The sequence below is a fragment of the Canis aureus genome, chromosome 12, assembly GCF_053574225.1.
Source record: "Canis aureus isolate CA01 chromosome 12, VMU_Caureus_v.1.0, whole genome shotgun sequence".
Lineage (NCBI taxonomy): Eukaryota > Metazoa > Chordata > Mammalia > Carnivora > Canidae > Canis > Canis aureus.
In genome coordinates, this window is record NC_135622.1 from 40,184,736 (window position 1) to 40,201,677 (window position 16,942).

General features: G+C 50.9%; 1 protein-coding gene across 2 annotated transcripts in view; it reads left to right on the forward strand.

The window, feature by feature from the left end:
- Positions 1 to 7,536: 7,536 nt before the first annotated feature.
- Positions 7,537 to 16,942, forward strand: part of GALNT14 (polypeptide N-acetylgalactosaminyltransferase 14) — a 205,213-nt gene continuing 195,807 nt past the window's right edge. The window contains exon 1 of one of the 2 annotated variants that reach the window (XM_077843700.1): positions 7,537 to 7,739. In XM_077843700.1, the coding sequence (XP_077699826.1) occupies positions 7,611 to 7,739 (129 nt within the window). In that variant the 5' untranslated portion in view covers positions 7,537 to 7,610. The remainder of the gene's footprint in view (positions 7,740 to 16,942) is intronic. The other variant, XM_077843699.1, reaches the window with a different exon arrangement.

A 16,942-nucleotide genomic window follows, 5' to 3' on the forward strand; every position in this document is an offset into this window, starting at 1 on the left:
ACCAGAATAAAGAAGGGAAATGGATCAGAGCAATTTATTGTTGCAAATACATATACTATTTCCCCCCTTCTTTTGAGGACCCACTGCATTCTATTGTAGAGGTGGTTGCATTTTATTGATCGGTGGAAAGGGACCTGTATTTGTTGTTCTCAGATTACCCAATGTATCAATGACTTCAGGAATCTTGGATGAAAAGGTAAAAATGTTTTGTCAGCATCGGTGAATTATCATCAAAATGAATGAGACTTTTAATAAAAAACACCTGATAAAAAGTTACCCAGCAAACCAAAAGGAGAAATTGAGTCTCAGGAGACAGAAAAATTAACCACTCCCTCCTCACCCAACTGTCTGTATCGTGAACACTTTCTGGGGGTTCTTTGGTCGCCATAGAGAAGATGGGGAGAACCCTGGATCCTGCAGCAGCTTCCCTTGTTCTTATGTAATACGTCTTTGCAGCTTAAACCTTTAATTAACCAGAGATGTCATCAAGAAAAGTTTGCCAAGGAAGAGGATGCCTGGTTTAATTAAAAAGATCTTTAATAGTTATTAAGGAAATCAATTTGGAAGTCAGGCCTGAGAGCCGTGATGGGGGAAGAAATCACTGAGAGGAACTTTGCCATCTCTCGGGGTAATGGATTTTAACCCTTGGATCCGCATTGCCTCAAAATCCCCGGGGCGGTGGTGCAGGGATGGAGAGGAATGCTTATCAGCACTCATCACTTTAAAATCTACATTCCGGATCCAAGAGGCAGGTCTGCCTTATGGACGGGGAGCCTAACCTTTCTGGAATGCAGTTATCCTGGCAATTGAGGGAAATAGGAAACCTTTATAAATTGAAAATCTCCTACCTCATAAGTATAAGCTATTTTTTTTCCCCAAAGAGATGCATTATTTCTCCCAGAGGATTTGTGCTTCGACTGTACATCAGGCTTCTTTCCATTACTGTGCAAACCCGCCTTCTTCGGATCAAGCTAGAAAAAGGGATTTGGCTCTTTGGAGCACAAGAGAAATATTATTTTCACTTGTCTCATGAAAATGATGACACAAAAGGTGAAATAGCCAGAGGATGGGCAAAATAAATTGTCTGTGTGGAAGAAAACTGCAAAAGGGAAGGAATTTTTATTTTAAAAAACAGCATTTTGCCAACAGGGGGATGATATTAATACTATCCTCTGATGCAGCCCAGTTGAGTTCAAATGCTGAAAGCACTTTTCAAACAGTCTATGTTTAATTAATATTTGTACAGCACTTAGAGAAATTGAAGACAGGTGCAGAGTATGGCTACAAAAATAATTTTCCTGTTGCAATGGATCTATTTCTCCAGTGGACCGAAGCACCTCTACCTGGGACTCCTGTTATTACTCACTGGAAACTCAACAGAGAGGAGGTACCAGGTCTTTGAACACTCGAGCCTGCACCCTAATGGCCAGCTTATACTTTCTTGAAGAGCTGGACATAGGTCTTATATCTATTTATATTCCTCATAGCAAATTGCCCAGAATCTGTGCTCACAATGTGTTTGTTGATTGCTCTGCTGATTACTTGGAGACCTCTGGGCTTAGCAGCACCCCCTTCCCCCAAAGTGTCTTCACTATTTCACTTGAGGGACATCACTTGGAGAACTGAGGGGTCTGGGTAGATACAGGAGAACCTAGGCTTTAGCAATGAACTCATTTTCTTGCCGTAGGCAGATCATGTAGCTTCTTGGGGCTCCACTTTCCTTAATTACAAAATAAGGAGCATTGAAGCAGATGTTGTCCAAGGCCCCTTCTGACCCTAACGTAGCAAGATCTGTTATTTCCCTTTTGCCTGAGCTGGGTATCTGTTCTAAGTCAATAGAATGATGATGATGCATGGGAAATATCAGTGCTTATTAAAACATTTATGGCTGAAGTACAGGTTGTAAACCGGCAAGCAGCAGGCTGGCTCCAGACTGCACACCTGTTTAGTTTAGCCCACCTGATTTTTATATTATTTTTATTTTTGGAAGGATGGAAATTGAATTCGTTAACAATAGTTATGATTCAGGAGATTTCACATAGTTGTCTGGACTTCTGTTTGTGTTGAGAAGTTGGAAGACTCTGGCACCACTTTACCCACGCTGGCAATGATCAGTTGGAACTGCCTCCTGATGAGTCTCACATGTACCCCTACCCGCCCCCCCCCCCGCAACCGTGTCCTCAGAATGAAGGTTGAATGCCAGTTCCGCTGCTACCACTGTGCTTACACTGTTGTCTCCCTGACTCTATCCCGTTGTACTTGTTCATGTTTCTTTCATGGCCTGTGTAGGTATGTGGGCGAAAGGGAGAGACAGTTGGAGGGATAATTAGAGTCTGATGTCAGGGACCCATGCCCTCTGAAAGGACATCTGTGCCGGGAACCCGGCTGCTTTCTGGAATGTGTGAGCAGCTAGGTGGGTAAAATGCCTTCAGCTGGTAAATGGGATCAGACACTGACTGATGTGGGCAATAGAATTATTTCCTATTTAAAGCTAGCTCAATTTGTCCACCTTGTCTCATCTTTGGATAAATGTCTTGAATATCATTTACTCTGAAAAGTGCTCCACATGAACATTTAGATTATCCTGAGCTCAACACACATACAAAAGAACTTTTAATAGCAAAGACCCACGTGTTTAGTCACCTAAGAAAATCAATCTCATGTTTAGCAACATCACTGGAAGCCCTCCTATCCATTAGAGTGGTCATGTAATTCATTGTCTAAAATAGCAATTTCTTAAAAGCCAAAGGGGGGCTATTAATATTTATGCCAGGAAAATAGGAATAAACTGGGAATTTCTCACGTGAACTGGGGCACGTGGTCACCCTGCTCAATATGCAATAACCACTCATGACTCAATTACAGGACATGCCCCTGGACCCTGGAAGTTGTCCTGGAAATTAGGTTTGTCCCATTTATCCCCTGGGGCATGCTTGGTTCCTCTCACTGTTGACATTCCCAAAAGATTGGAAAGAACCCACCTCAGTTCTGCTCTTTCTGGGATTCCAGCTCTCCTACTCCCTTCTACCTTTCACAAATGCCTCGAAGCTTAAGCCTACCAAGGACTGTCTTTGACAGTCAGAGATGATGCAGGTGGCTGTCAGACCTGGCTGCCTGAAATTCTGGGGACCTGGGGGAGTAAACGACAACTGTCTGAATCCCTCCGTTTCTTCCTCTTGTGTCTTCCTTTTCAGAGACCCTTCTAGGTAATTCAGGTTGAAGAATTTTCCTCTACTTTTCTGTAAGCTGATCAGGTCTCCCCTTCATGCAACTAGAACTTAGCACTTTCTGGATGGGTGGGTGGAGGTGGTGGTTCATGGCTCAGGTCACTGCAAGACACTACCACTGAAGACCAAATCACTTTCTACAACCAGGGAAGACATATCATTGTGGCAAGAATAGTTTTCTATTTTGTATTTGGGTAAGGAACAAAGAAAGTTTGGGGGGGGGGCATTTCAAATAGTGAAAGAAGAAGCAGGCTTTTGAAATGCAAAGATACAAATCCCTTTCTAGGAAGCAAATCCTACCTAGGGAAAAAAAAAAAAAGGGGAGGAGGCATTGAGGGAAGCGGGATGGCGAAAGGAGTTGTTTAATGGATAGAGAAAGATCCAGAAAGGTGATTCTCAGATCTCTTAGATAAAGCCACCCACCTACTCATCAAAGATAGGAGGAAAAGCCGGTTGGCTTTATCCTTCTGACAAAGATGCACCAATGTGGCAGAGAGAGGAGGTAGGGAGATTGGCAATTCTCATTTACCAAGCAGCCTCAACTACTCTATCACTCACTTTATCAAAAAGCCTTGCAAGAGGCTTGGGGCATGTGGTCGTGACCGAATCTATGGTGGCAGGGGAAAGGGAGAGGAACATAGAGGCAAAGGGGCTGATGCATTATTTACAGTTGGAGAATTTGAATGGAGCAGACTGCAGGAGTTGGCCCCAAGACCTGTGTCTGTATGACTATGGAATAAAGACAAGACATCTTTGAATTCTTGGTGTGCTACCTTCTGCTGCCAGGGACCCTGCCAGTGCTGGGCCAGCATGCGTGTGCCTCATCTCTCCACTGGGCTACAATCTGCCCTGCTACCAGTAACCTTTCCCCGTAAAGACCTCAGCAGAAAGCTGTCCAGGCCTCTGTGGGTAAAATCTCATTCGGTTGGCACAGAGGGCATCTCGCTGGTGGTGACAGGTCTAATAAGCATGCAGATGGAAGACACGCATGCACACACACTCTCTCACTTAAGTCACACAGTGGGCAGAGAGGAAGGATGCAGGGAATTGGATCCGAAAGAACAAAAGGCTGCAGGCTCTGCAGCAAGCTCAGTGAGAATGACGAGAGGACAGCTCAAGGAAGCCAGAAGCAAAGTGTGAAAACCCAAAGCAAAAGCCGCTGGAGAGCATGTGCATTGGACTTCACAGCTTCCCCCCTGCTTCCAGCTTACATTTGCTCCATATGCTGCTTTACACAGCTTTCCGGGGCCATAATGGGTTTTATTCCATAGTTTTTATACTAACATGAATGACTCACATCTGCTCCGATACCCAATTTCCTCTCTAATGTCTTCGGCTGTGAGGAGAGAACAGTTTGCACAGAACCTGCCAACGATAGGAGTGGCAGAAAGAGTCCTAATCCAGGGACAAGGAAGGCTAGGACCCTAGGTGTGTGAGCTGGAAGGGTCTCTAAGAGAGCATGATGTTATGGATGGGGAAACTGAGATCCAGAGAAATGAGGAACTTGCTCAGGAACATCAGGGCCAGAGAGGTAGATCCACTGTGGCGCACCCAGATATTCCTAATTCCTTATTCCTAATGAGTATACTTATTTAATTCATCTTATTTCCTGCCATGTTAAATCTTTTGCTAGGAGCTTTTCCTCCCCATATAAGTCTGTGATGAGAAAAAAGTAACTTGGATTAATCACCAGTGATAGCTAATCCCCCACTGGGATCAACTGTGCTCTGCATTACTTAAGCTGGTTATTAAAGTTTTAAATATCCGGCAGGGCATGGGGGACCCCGTGCTGGGTCCCGGGGGAGACCTACAGGGCTGGGTTCTGTGTGGGGACTCACCTGGCTTCCAGATGTTTGATGTCCCACCTGAAGTGGATTTCAATCCTGATGAACAGTTACTGGTCCAACAACCCAGATTAATATGCCTTTTGGCTAGATCACGTAATGACACTTGGCAAACTGGATTCCCTTGACAGCTTCCATAGGCCCAGGGAATCTTCTCCACTTCAAAATAATGACCCAAGAAGCCAGCGCCTTGGAAAGCAATCTCTGCTCTCCTAGGCATTGCAGGTCCTGCGTGGAGCTGCCTCAGGATACCCAGGGCCTCGGTTTCCCCAGAAGTCAAACAGAATGAAGCACCTCAGCCCCTCGGCAGCAGGCAGTGTGGTGCCACCGCACCATCCCTAAAGCTTGGCGGTTGTGTAACTGTCTGCCATCTGGTACTCAGAAGCAGCACATCACAAAGCGCTGAGCAATGGACTACGGTGTGGTGCTGCAGCTCCTGCCTGGAGCCGACTGCATCTCAGCGGCTTGCCTGGGGGTCCCCTGCGGAGCCTGCCGCAGCACAGGCTGGAGCCCGCAGGTCCAGGCTGAGGCCCCTGGAAGAGATCCAGGGAGCTCAGGATGCTGCAGGGATGGGCTTTCGGTCTGCTCTCCTTAGTCCTCCCTGGATTTTTGCCTGGCCAAAGTGGCAGCTGGGGAGCCTACCCAACCTTTCAGCACACAGAGTTCTACTAAAAGCGAGCCCTGGACCCCCTTCCCCCCAACCTCCTTGGCCCAGTTTCTGTATGATGGTCTGAGAGTTCAGCTGAATCTGAAAATGGGCTGCCAAGCGTACTCAGCTTTTCTGGGTTGATTGTCACCTCTGTTCCCAACCCAAAGCTTGTTACATACAGCCTGGCCAAGGAGTCTTTGGAGCCATGAAGCAGGACTGCCCTGTGGCTGAATGACAAGGCACCAAGCACAGGGAGCTTTCAGCAGATTCCTCCGTAACTGACCCCACTTCTTGGGGGGCTCCATTTTACTGGAGAATGAATTCCAGAGCACTGCTTCACACCTGTCCCACCTGCAGATAGGGTATGGGGCTTCCCCTATGCTGAGCTCTGTGAGGAGAGGCAGAAGGATGGTGGCTACACAGTGGTGGGTTCATCCTCCTCACCTACCCCAGCAACTTAATGACCTAAGCACCCTCCGGGTACGGTTGTGTACATTGAAACGGCACAGTTCTGGCAGTCACCGTTCCCCAGGCAGGACAGAGTTTTTAATACCCCTCTTGGAGGGATCAAACGGTCAGAATAACACCAGCACCTTGAATTCAGCTTTCACAACTATTCACTCACTGTCAGAGGAGGTATTTCTACCATCCCCACCATTTACAGATGAAGGATCTAGGGCTAGGGAACGGTAAAGGACTTGCTCAATATTTGCACAGCTGGTTAGGTCTGACCCAGGCCTGGAACCCCCTAGTCCTGTGACAGCACCGTTATTCCCGCGGAGCTGAGGCCTACGTGGGAACCCAATTCCCAATTTGCTCTGCCTCCAGACCAAAACGGCTGGACTCTGCAAAAAGGAGAATGCACACTCCAAAGGCATTTGGGAAAGGCGTCTTCCCCGGGGCCCTTTTCCAAGTACCCCATAGGGTTGGCACACCTTTGGATCCCCGCTTCCTTACAAGCACGGAGCCCCGACGCTTTACAGGGACGGAAAACCCTTCAGGGAGATAATTGCGCCTTAATTTTTAAAAAGATTTCTTTAAAGTTAAATTTAGACCAGCTCAGCGTTCCATTAAGCAGAAAAAGTTGCCTGGCACCTGCGGGCGGGCTGAGAACCACCCCGGGGAGTCGGCTGAACTCGGCCTGGGGGCTGAAGTGCCCTCGGGGAGGGCTGGAGGCGGGCGGGAGGCGGGGCAGCGCGGCGCGGGCTCCGGGAGGGCGGGGGCCCTGGGGGCGGGCCCGGGACTGAGCGCCACGTGCAGCCCCCGCGGCGGGCGGGCGGGAAAGTCCTCCCGGGCCGGCCCGAGGGCCCAGCTTGCAGCCTCGGGTCCCGCCCGCCCCGCCCCGCCCCAGGCCGGCCCCGGAGCCGCGCGGTGCGCCTCGGTCGGAGGGCGGCGGTAGCGCCCCCTTGCAGGGCCCCGCTCGCTGCCGCCCGGGCTCCCCGGAGTGGGTCTGCCGGGCCCAGGCTCTCGCCGCGCTCCCTCCCCCTCCTCCGTCGTGCTCCTCCCGGGGGGCCCGGCACAGCCTCGCCTTCCCCCCTCCCCGCAGCTCGAGTCCGTTTCCCCGCGGCGGCGGCGGGCGAGGCGGCGGCGGGCGAGGCAGCGGCGGCGGCGGCGGCGCGGGGAGCATCTCGGCCGCCACTGCGCTTCCCCGGCGCGCGCGGGTGTCCGGCTCGGCCGCCCTTCGCCGCCCCCCCCGCCCCGCCCCGCCTCGCCTCGCCTCCGCGCCCCTGCTCGCCTCCCTCCCGAGCGCGGGGCGCCCAGCCGCTCCTCGCCGCCCGCGCGCCCGGACCCCGGGGCCGCCGCTCTCCCGCGCTCCTGCCCCGCAGACCCTGGCCGCCAGGGGGTGCCCCCGGGGCGCGGCGCCGCGGAGACGACCCGGCGAACGGGACCATGCGGCGCCTGACTCGCCGCTTGGCGCTGCCGATCTTCGGGGTGCTCTGGATCACCGTGCTGCTGTTCTTCTGGGTGGCCAAGAAGAAGTTGGAGGTGCCGCCGGGACCCGAAGTGCAGACCCCCAAGGTACGGGCCCGGGCGGCGGCTTGCGGGAGTGCGCGCAGCCCCGGGAAGCCGGGGCGGGGGTCCGGGTGCCGCGAGCAGGTGGCGGGGCGCCGGGTGCGGCCACGGACCGACGCTTCTGGGTGCAGAGGGGCCCGGGGCACCCAGGGGACCCACGGAGCGGGGCGTGGGAGCGGGCGGAGCGGGGCGCCGAACTTGGGCAGGCGCGGGGGTCCCGGGGCGCAGGGGTGTCGGCCGGCGGGTCGGGGCACGCCGCGGGCGGCGGGGGGGCGGGGGCCGGGGCTGGCGCCCGCGAGGAGTCCGGCCGCGGCGCTGACCTGCTTCCTCCCGCGGCTGCCAGGCCCGACCAGGGGAGGCCGGAGGCCCGGGGTGCGCCGCGCCTGTGCATCACGGGCGAGCGCGGTGCCGCCTCCCGCGCGCCTGCTGCCGGGGCGGGGCGGGGGGGGCGCCGGCCTGTCGCCACCCCTGCTTCCCAGTTGTCCCCGAGCTCTTCAGCTGCGTGGGACGTTGAATGCGCCCTGAACGCCGCTGAGGAGCACCGGCTCCTCAAGCAGACGTCTTGGTGTCGGTGGGGAGTTGGGGCAAATGAGGATCTAAGCGGCTTTTCCAACTCCTGCCCAAGCGCAGGCAGAAGGTTCTCCCTCCAGACTCACTCCTTCCTTTAATTCAGAGCCCCCATTCCTGCGTCTCCTCTTCCGCAGACCCGGCCCTGGGACCCAGAAGGAGGACAGCCAGGCAACATTTGTGAACTGGGAAAAAGCCCTTGGAGGAGGTTGTGGTTTGAAGCAGGAGGCCAAAAAGGGGGCAGAAGGGGGAGAGAGGGGAGTCTCCCCGGGAAGTGTAGCACAGAGGACCCGCTTTGTGCCAGGCACACAGTGGGTGCTTCTTCCTAAGTAATTTTATAAGTTGGGTGGTATCCTGATTTTGTAGATTAAGAAACAGGTTCAGTCTTTGTACCTTGCCTTAGATCCCTCTGGAACTCAGACCTCTGATATTCAGAATCTTTCCACTATATCAAGGTGTCTCTCAGATCCCCTTTTAGCTAAGTCTTCTGGAATCTTGCTAATGCCCAGTTGGGTTCCACAAGCAATGCGCTAGGTGCTGTGGGTCCAGAGATGCAGAATTGGCTCTCTGGAGGTAGGGGATTTGCTCAGGAATGGGCCAGGACCATGCAGTTCGCTGAGGGCCAACGGGGCTCAGTGCTCTGGGTGTCATGGGAGCCTGGCGACTTCCTGGAGGAGGAGGATGTAACAGAACTGAGTTGAGAAAGATGAACAGTAGTTTTGCCAGGAGGTAGGGAGGGCATTCCAGGTAGAGGTTAACTGTACCGAACAGGCTGAGAGGAATGACACAGCAGGTTGTGTGAGTTTGGCATAATTTGAGCGTAAACCACATGGCTGATGACAGGAATGAGGTTGAGGGCAGGTATATAAGGGTCAGATTGGCTAGGACCTTGTGGGTGCTAGGGGCCCTGAGGGGGCGGTTAGTAAGCAGGGGAGTGATGGGATCAGACTGGTGACTTCAAGCAGCCTTTGGAGCACTGGATCAATTTCCTCACCTCACACCTGCACCTGCAGGGAGATCTGGAGAGCTTTTCTTCTTTCTCCCTGGGGTGGTTCTGCTCCTTGTGATGCAGTTAATGATGCCTGCAGGGACGTGAACTCTCTCCATTTTGCCTTGAACCTCATTACCTTGAACCTCATTACCGTATGCTTACTTATTCTTAGTTTACACCAGGGAGCTGGGACAAGAAATCTGTATCCCTCTTTGTGCACTTTGTCTCTCATCCTTACCTGGTGTGTGCTGGACACACAGTTATTGAGTACAGCTAGATGCCAGGCTCTGTGCTAGGTTTGGGGGCTGTTGTGATGAGGATACTGTGTCCTGTTGTGATGAGGATACTGTGTCCGTGCCCCTTTGCAGGGAGCTGGGAAGGCTTTCACGGATTCCTGGTTGAGTCAGAATTATAAATAAATGCATAGTGGATGGGATTGGGGGAGTGGTCTAATAGTGGAATTCTGGGCATAGTGGGTGCAGGCATGGAAGAGGGGGTCTTCTAGTTTTGACCCTTTGCTTTTTGTCTGAACATCTTATTTCTTCTTCCCATTTCCTGTATTCTTTCGAAGCACAATTAAAATCTTGATACCTTTTATTATCAGGCCCCCTTCTTAGTGTATTTCTCCTTTCTGTTTTTCACCCTGGGTGTATGACCTTGTGTGTCCACATCTATGTGTTGTGTGTATTTGTGTCTGGTACATGTATCTAGGAAAGAGATGGAGAGACAAAGAGTCCTTCTTGGCGCCAGAACAGTTTTATTGCTGGGACTGATCTATTTTGGAAATTTGCACATCCTGTCCAGAGGACTGCAGCTGGTTCCCAAACCTGACTGCACGTCAGGATCCCCTGGAGAGCTCATTTAACATACAAGTTTTGGGTTTATTGCAGTGATTATGATTCAGTGGGTTTGGGAGAAGGTTCTAGAATCACTGTCTTTACAAGTGTTGCATGTGAGTCTGAAGTGGCCTATTGATGGGTATCATTTGGAGCTAGATGAAGAATACCAAGTGTGTTGATTTTTTTGTGGTTTGGTTGGCCCCATGTAAATATGGCCGGATTATTTCATTCTTCTTGAGTTCTTCCAGGACCGAGCTCGTGTGAGCATGTGCACTCAGGTGAAATAACAGTAGCTAGCATTTGTGTAGTGCTTTACAAATTCACAAACTCTATTTCATGGCATATTGGCTCACTTGATATAGGGCAGATCATACTTTTATGCAGTTGAGACTGAATGATGAAGTTCTACAATTGGCCCAAGATAACAAGGTTATTACTAAGTGGCAGCATCAGGGATCAGAATGGAATAGGGTCATTTTGGGACAGGCTCCTTCCATGCCGCCATGCTATGTGGACTGCCTGGGTCTGCACTTGTGGCTGATGGGGTAAGGCTAGGGATATTTACAGCCTGTGCTTCCCAACCTACTCTCCAGCGTTTCCATGGCTCATCCCTAGACACTTGCCTTTGGAGAGCTCCAGGGAAGGCAGAGGATGTTGTAATTTGTGAGGGAACCACCTTGGAGGGAAATTGTGCTCTGCCCTTGGAGGAGGTCATCTGGGGCAGAGGAGGCTTCTTTGCACCCCGATGGGGAGGGTTGCATCCAGTGGTTGAAGCACCACTGATTTAGGAATCCTTGCCAGGGCTGATTGTTGCCTCAGTGGTAGGGATTCGGATGGAACATTTGTCTATTGTAGGGGAAAAAACTCAGTTGGAGTGAGTTCACTACCCCAGCTTTTCCTAGGAAATGTTCATTCCTTGTGCGGGGGGGCGGGGCGGGGGGGAGCTCCTGCCTTGGGCATGTCGAAGCCTTAGGGAAGTTTTTAATCTCGCCCAGGCACCTTCCCACTGTGATGGAGGGGGTGAGCTTATTTTCCAAAGCACGAGCAGTGGGCTCATCTTCCCTTAAAACCATTTAGAGAAGTCAGGGAATTGGTGGAGGGACTGGAGACTATGGCCGGGGTTCCTGGGCCAGGGAGCCCTCTGTATAGATTCCATGCAGCAAGTCACCTTCCCTGGGGTCTGCTACAGGCTCTAGTTCCTGGGTCCTTCCTTGCCTTCCCACCCAGCATTGAAAAGCATCCTCATTCACCTAGTGATGGGATCTCCAAAGTGGGCCTGATAATAAAATAAAACCTATGCCTTGTCACAATCCAACTGATGTAGAGAAGGCATGCTGCACTCCTGGTTTAAGGAAATTAATTGGATTTTTTTTTTTTTTTTTTTTTTTTAGTTCCAAGAAGGGCTGGTTCTATTAATAGCTCAAGTAAAGATTTCTTTAAGTTTGACTTTTTAATGTTGATTGGATTCTTTTACCAGGTCCCCCACCCCCAAATTCTGCAGAGCTCTAATTCCTAATTGAAAATCATATAACAAGTTTGGTGTCTTAATTCAAACTGTATTTTAGTGATAAATACTGTACCACTATAAATACCTGAAAAATGTTTTCATTTCTTCTTTCCAATATCGTTTGTTTGCCATTTGGAGAATTATACAATAACTGACAGAATTAAAAAAAAAAAAAAGCAGCAAATTTGTCTCTTACTTCCAAGAAACTAAATTTAGTCCAGGGGCTTAGGGCTTAGTAAAAGCAAAAGAATTTGAGGCCTGAGGGTACTTTTTGAGGAAGGTATTGGAAATGTAAAGGCTTTGAATAAAGTGCCTCGGGCCCATGTAGATGTATTTGTGCTCTACTAGAAATATAGCAAACACTATCAGAAAAGAGCTTGTCTTTCTGTAATATTTGCATACCGCAAATACCTTGAGTATATGACACTGTTATTTTATTCCCCATTTAGTAGATCATTTCTCCCATTAGAAAAAAATCATGAATTTTAGAGAGACCCTATTAATCTGCTGATACTCAGTGCATGCATATTGGACTCTGTCCAGGGAATTTTGATTCTGGCAAGAACACAAGGAGCCCACTGTCAGATGAATGTTGGCCCATTCATCCACTCCTGTGTGCTGGTACCTGTGTCCTGCGCTGGGCTGTTTTTGCCTCTGCGGCGGTTCTCAGAGCAGGTGGAGGGTAGTGTTGCCTTGTGGTCCAGCAGGGGTTGCTGTAAGAGAATGGGAAATATGAAAGTAGTAGGTTGGAACGTCAGGTGTCCAAGAAATGGCATGTCTTTGTTTTGTGGATCACAAGAAGCTACATTTTTTTTTTAACCTTGAGCTCTCCCCCCATCCCCAAAACCTGGGCCTTTAGGTGGGTGAGAATCATCTCTCCATCTTGGTTGGTTTTTGGCCTGCCCTGGGTGGTACCCATGTCCCAGCTTGCTTTCCCAGCCAGCACACCCCTGCAGGGCCAGGCGGGAGGCCTTGTTCTCACGACCTATGGATCTGTTCTGAGGGACTCCCTTTGAGTCACTCTCGGGAGCTGTCTCCCTGAACCCTTGTTCCCCTGAGTGGCCTCCTCCTTTTAGAAACAAAGACCGGGAATCCCTGTCTCAGATGTTCTGGAGGCACAGAACGATCCTGCTCAAATCCGAGAAAACCAAGGGGCAAAATCAAGAAGGAAAGAGAAATTAACGTCCCTGTCAAGAGCCTCCCCAGCCTGTCAAGAGACTATCCTTTTTCAAGGTTGCTGCTGTGTTTGTATCATTTAAAAGTGTTAATTTCCGCAGGGCAGGTCGTTTGTAAACGGCCCAGGGACAGAATGAGGCTGCGGTGGCTGACACCGAGGCCCCGGGTCTCCACACAGGCCTGGTTCCCGGCCCTCTCGTCTACCTCCTTTCCTGCATCCTCTCCCACAGCTTTCCATCCCAGATTTCCAGAACACTCTTATCCCTTATCAGGCACATTTGAAGAAACGTGTTGCCGTGTCCTTGTTTACTGTCCAACGTGTACGGTTTTGTCCCTCATCCAGAGCATCTCAAAGTCCCGGTGGCACTTCTGGAAAAGCATCTGAATTAGGGAGGAGGGGCACATCCCCGCTCGCCTCTCCGGGCCAGTCTGTGAACCCTGCACCCTGCCGTGGCTTTGGCACATTCCACCCCGGAGCCCCACGTCAGGGACTCCCCATTTGCCGGGGGAGTGAGCGTGGCTGTGCCCGCCGTCGCCGTCCTCTCCGGTGGCTGCTGACTCTGCCACTGGCTGCGGTGCCCCCCAACTGCCTCAGAGACTCGCTCCCTCCCCTGGGAGCTCCCCAGCCTGCAGTGGGTGCAGCGTCACCCTCTGGCCTTCCTTGTTCACCTGCAGCCCGTTGGCAGAGCCAGAGGTAACTCAGGGGCCTTCCCCTGGGCCCCAGTCTCCCCAGCTGTGAGATGGGGGGTGGGGGCGTGCTGTGGCCCCGCGTCCGTCTCCCACTGGCCCCACCAGCAGTCTCCATCGATTTGGGTGACCCGCAGATCACGCCCAAGTGAGACCTCGTGGCTATAAATAATTATGCCACAGATACTCCGTGTCTCTTACTTATCTTTTAATTATTTTACCAGAAACGCTAGATTAACCAAAAAATAAATCAGTCTCTGAGTCCTCAGATGTTGAGCTGATTAAGAAAGAACCCCTCTGGGCTCTGGAGGAACACACACGGTACTCGGGTGCCCGGGGGAATTCTGCAGAAGCTCCTGAAATCTGCTGGCTCTGGTATTTTGGTATTTCAGAATAAATGGCCTGATGTGACCTTCTGGGGCAGCAGCCTTTGCATTTGGCAGCAGCTGCTGCCGTCACAGGACCTAATGAGCGCCAGGAAGCTGAGGGGGGAGAGGGGAGGGGGCCTCCTGCTGTGAGTGGGGGTCCTCTGTCCTCCTGCGCCTGTCTCCCCAGCAGCTCTTCCCTCCACCACGTTCTCCGTCCCCATCTTTGCGTCTCCTGGAGAGCTGGTGGGGTCTGGAGCACGGAGACCCGGGACCCTGGGCTGGGAGCCCCAGGGAGAGGTGGGGGGCTTGGGGGACAGGAGCCCGGGACTTCCCTGCAGGCTGCAGCCGGGGTCAGGAGCGGCCTGCGGGGTCCGTAAGGCCGGAGGGAAGGGGCTGCCCTGCCCGTCGGGCTCGGATGCCCTGCTCCGCAGGGACCGGGGAGCCCGCTCCCCCACTGCCTCCTGCACGCTGCCGCTTCCAAGTACCGCGTCTCTCCCGCTTACCGTTCGCAGAGACAAGATTAGGCACTTAAAAAAATAATTAAATTCTCCTCATGTCACTTGTCTTCTTAACTGTAAGCACTACAGAGATCTTTCAAGGAAATGCAGGAGAGAGCGGCGCGCTCACATGTTCCTGCCATTGGGTTTGAATTCCCAGATGAAGAGAACAGCCACCCAGCTGCCTCCTTCCTAATGATCCCGGCTGTTTAAACCCAATTTGCATCTCATTCGGGGCCAGGAGAGCATCTATAGAAAGGGTGTGACCGCCCCATCTTGACAAGCTCTCTCCAAAGAGGGCTCCCTGCCTCTCTTCCTTGTCTCACTAAGGTTTAGAAATTAGGATTTTCTTCCCCGTGGTCGGGACTGAAGATTTATGTAGCTCCTCTTGTTCCTTGGAGAACACCCTAGTCATTCATTACTCCCCTGGCCCCCACCCCCAGCCCCGCCAAGCCACAGAGAGACTGGTCCAATCAATATTTATGTGCCCATCACTCGCAGCTGCAACACACAGGCATAATGCACGCCAAATTCCTTGATGGCCATTGAAAAATTAGCTGGCACCTATATATCAGGCTCATTGTTTTCTAGGATCTCGGGGAGATCGGAGCACGTGGTGCACAGATTAATTAAGCTGCCCAGATAATTGGCTGTTAATAGATGGCCAATTGATGGCTGCCAGCTGGGTGCTGAATTGACTGAGGTCCTTACCGTGGGGCTGGGGTCTTCATCGGCAGAGGAACTGCCTCAAAGACTTGATTAATTAACGGTGGATCAGGAACAGGACGTTAAGTGGTAGCTCCTTTCCTCCACCACTTCCTGTGATGTTTTATGGTTTACACAGCGTTTGTGTTCACACATACCTCATTTGATCTTTCCTGCAACCACATGAAGTGGAAGTTATTATTATTACTCTCACTTTCTCGAGTATGATGAAGACGAGATTGGAAGGGGGAAGAGACTCTGGCAAGCATCCCCGACCAGTAAATGGCCTTGAACTCACTCTTTTGACTCTAAAGCTCGTCCTCTTTCTATTCTGGCCATGCTCAAGTTCTGGTTAGCTTCCCTTTCTGGGGAGAAATGAAATCTGTTTTATGGATGTGTATATCATATGTATGGTTTCACATGGACAAAAAGTTAATGCTCTTGCTGAGAAATGACTCCTGACCTCTTAAACACCAGCGTTGCTTTTCTGCATGCAGTAGGGAACTGAGAAGTGGGCTTTAGGGGCACCAGAGAGCCCATCTCAAGAAGGCCACTGGAGGGCCAGGAGGACTTCGGGTTTTCTTCCAGGATGGGCCAGGTGTAACACGCCCACAGGCCCTACAGGATTGTTCCACAGGATGCTGCCTTCTGCTGTGGGAAGTGGCTCCGTCCTCATACCGGTGAGCCCACACTCACCAGCCAGGCCCCTCCTGGTTTAGCTGGGGAGGTTGACAGCAAGAAATGAGGCTCTGCTGTCATTCACGAGGCTGCTGTCTCAGAAGTCAACAGGATTGTGCAATTAAGACAGACACCGTTGATTTGAATCCCTTTCATGATGAATGTGGTCCTTAAACAATCAGAAGCAATTCCCCTCTAAGAGGAAAAATGTCATTTGAAAGAACTGAAAACGTCCTACTTGAAATGTGAGGCAGGTGTGTGGCGGGGGATGACTCCAGGGAAGTGCCTTTAGGAGATCGGTGGCATCACTGGAACCTTCATCTCAAAGACAGAGGGCGCCCTGCCTGTGTCATGCTGTTCAGCTGTGAAGACCCTGGATGACTGACCCTGACCTGTAGCTGGGCTGCTGGCTGGACCCAGCACAGGACTCAGCTTCTTTGTGGCTGCTTGGGAGGATGGGTGTGAGTTATAGTTGCTGCCCATGTGCATGTTTCAACTTAGGAAAGGATAAAATCAGGAACTGCTAATGTCTTCCTGGATATTTTAGCTGCAATTCGGATTAACTACTGCAGGGCTCATCGTGGTGCTCTTATGTGGCCTGAATGACAAAGTCAGTGTCTACTCCAAGATCCCAAGCAGACACATGACTTTTTCACTGCTGTCAATTTCCATAGAGCATGGCAACATTAAAGGGAAGTGTATTTTTAAAGACCGTGTGTGGAGTAAGAGCAAAAAGAAGTGTAAGCCTAGTAACTCTTGGTATTTTCCCTCTCCACTCGGAGGCCCTAATGATTTTCTAATCATATTTGCTCAATTCTGGATGAGATCACTCCCTGTAATTTCTGCCAGCCTCTCTTAAAACTGACATTATGGTTTCTGCTCCAGGTTTCAGCTTTTCTCCTAAAACTGAGGGTATATTTTTGGAAGTCTTCTTGGTAGTGTCTGTTAAAGCTGAACATAGTACATACTTGTGTCCCTGCAGTTTCACTCCTAGCTATAAGCCCAAGAGAAGCGAATTTGTATTTCAATGAGCATTATGCACTAGAATAGGAGTCGGTAAACTTTTTCTGGAAAGGGCCAGATAGTATTATTATTATTATTATTATTATTATTATTATTTCTTCTTCTTCTTCTTCTTCTTCTTCTTCTTCTTCTTCTTCTTCTTCTTCTTCTTCAGGTTATACAGTTTCTGCT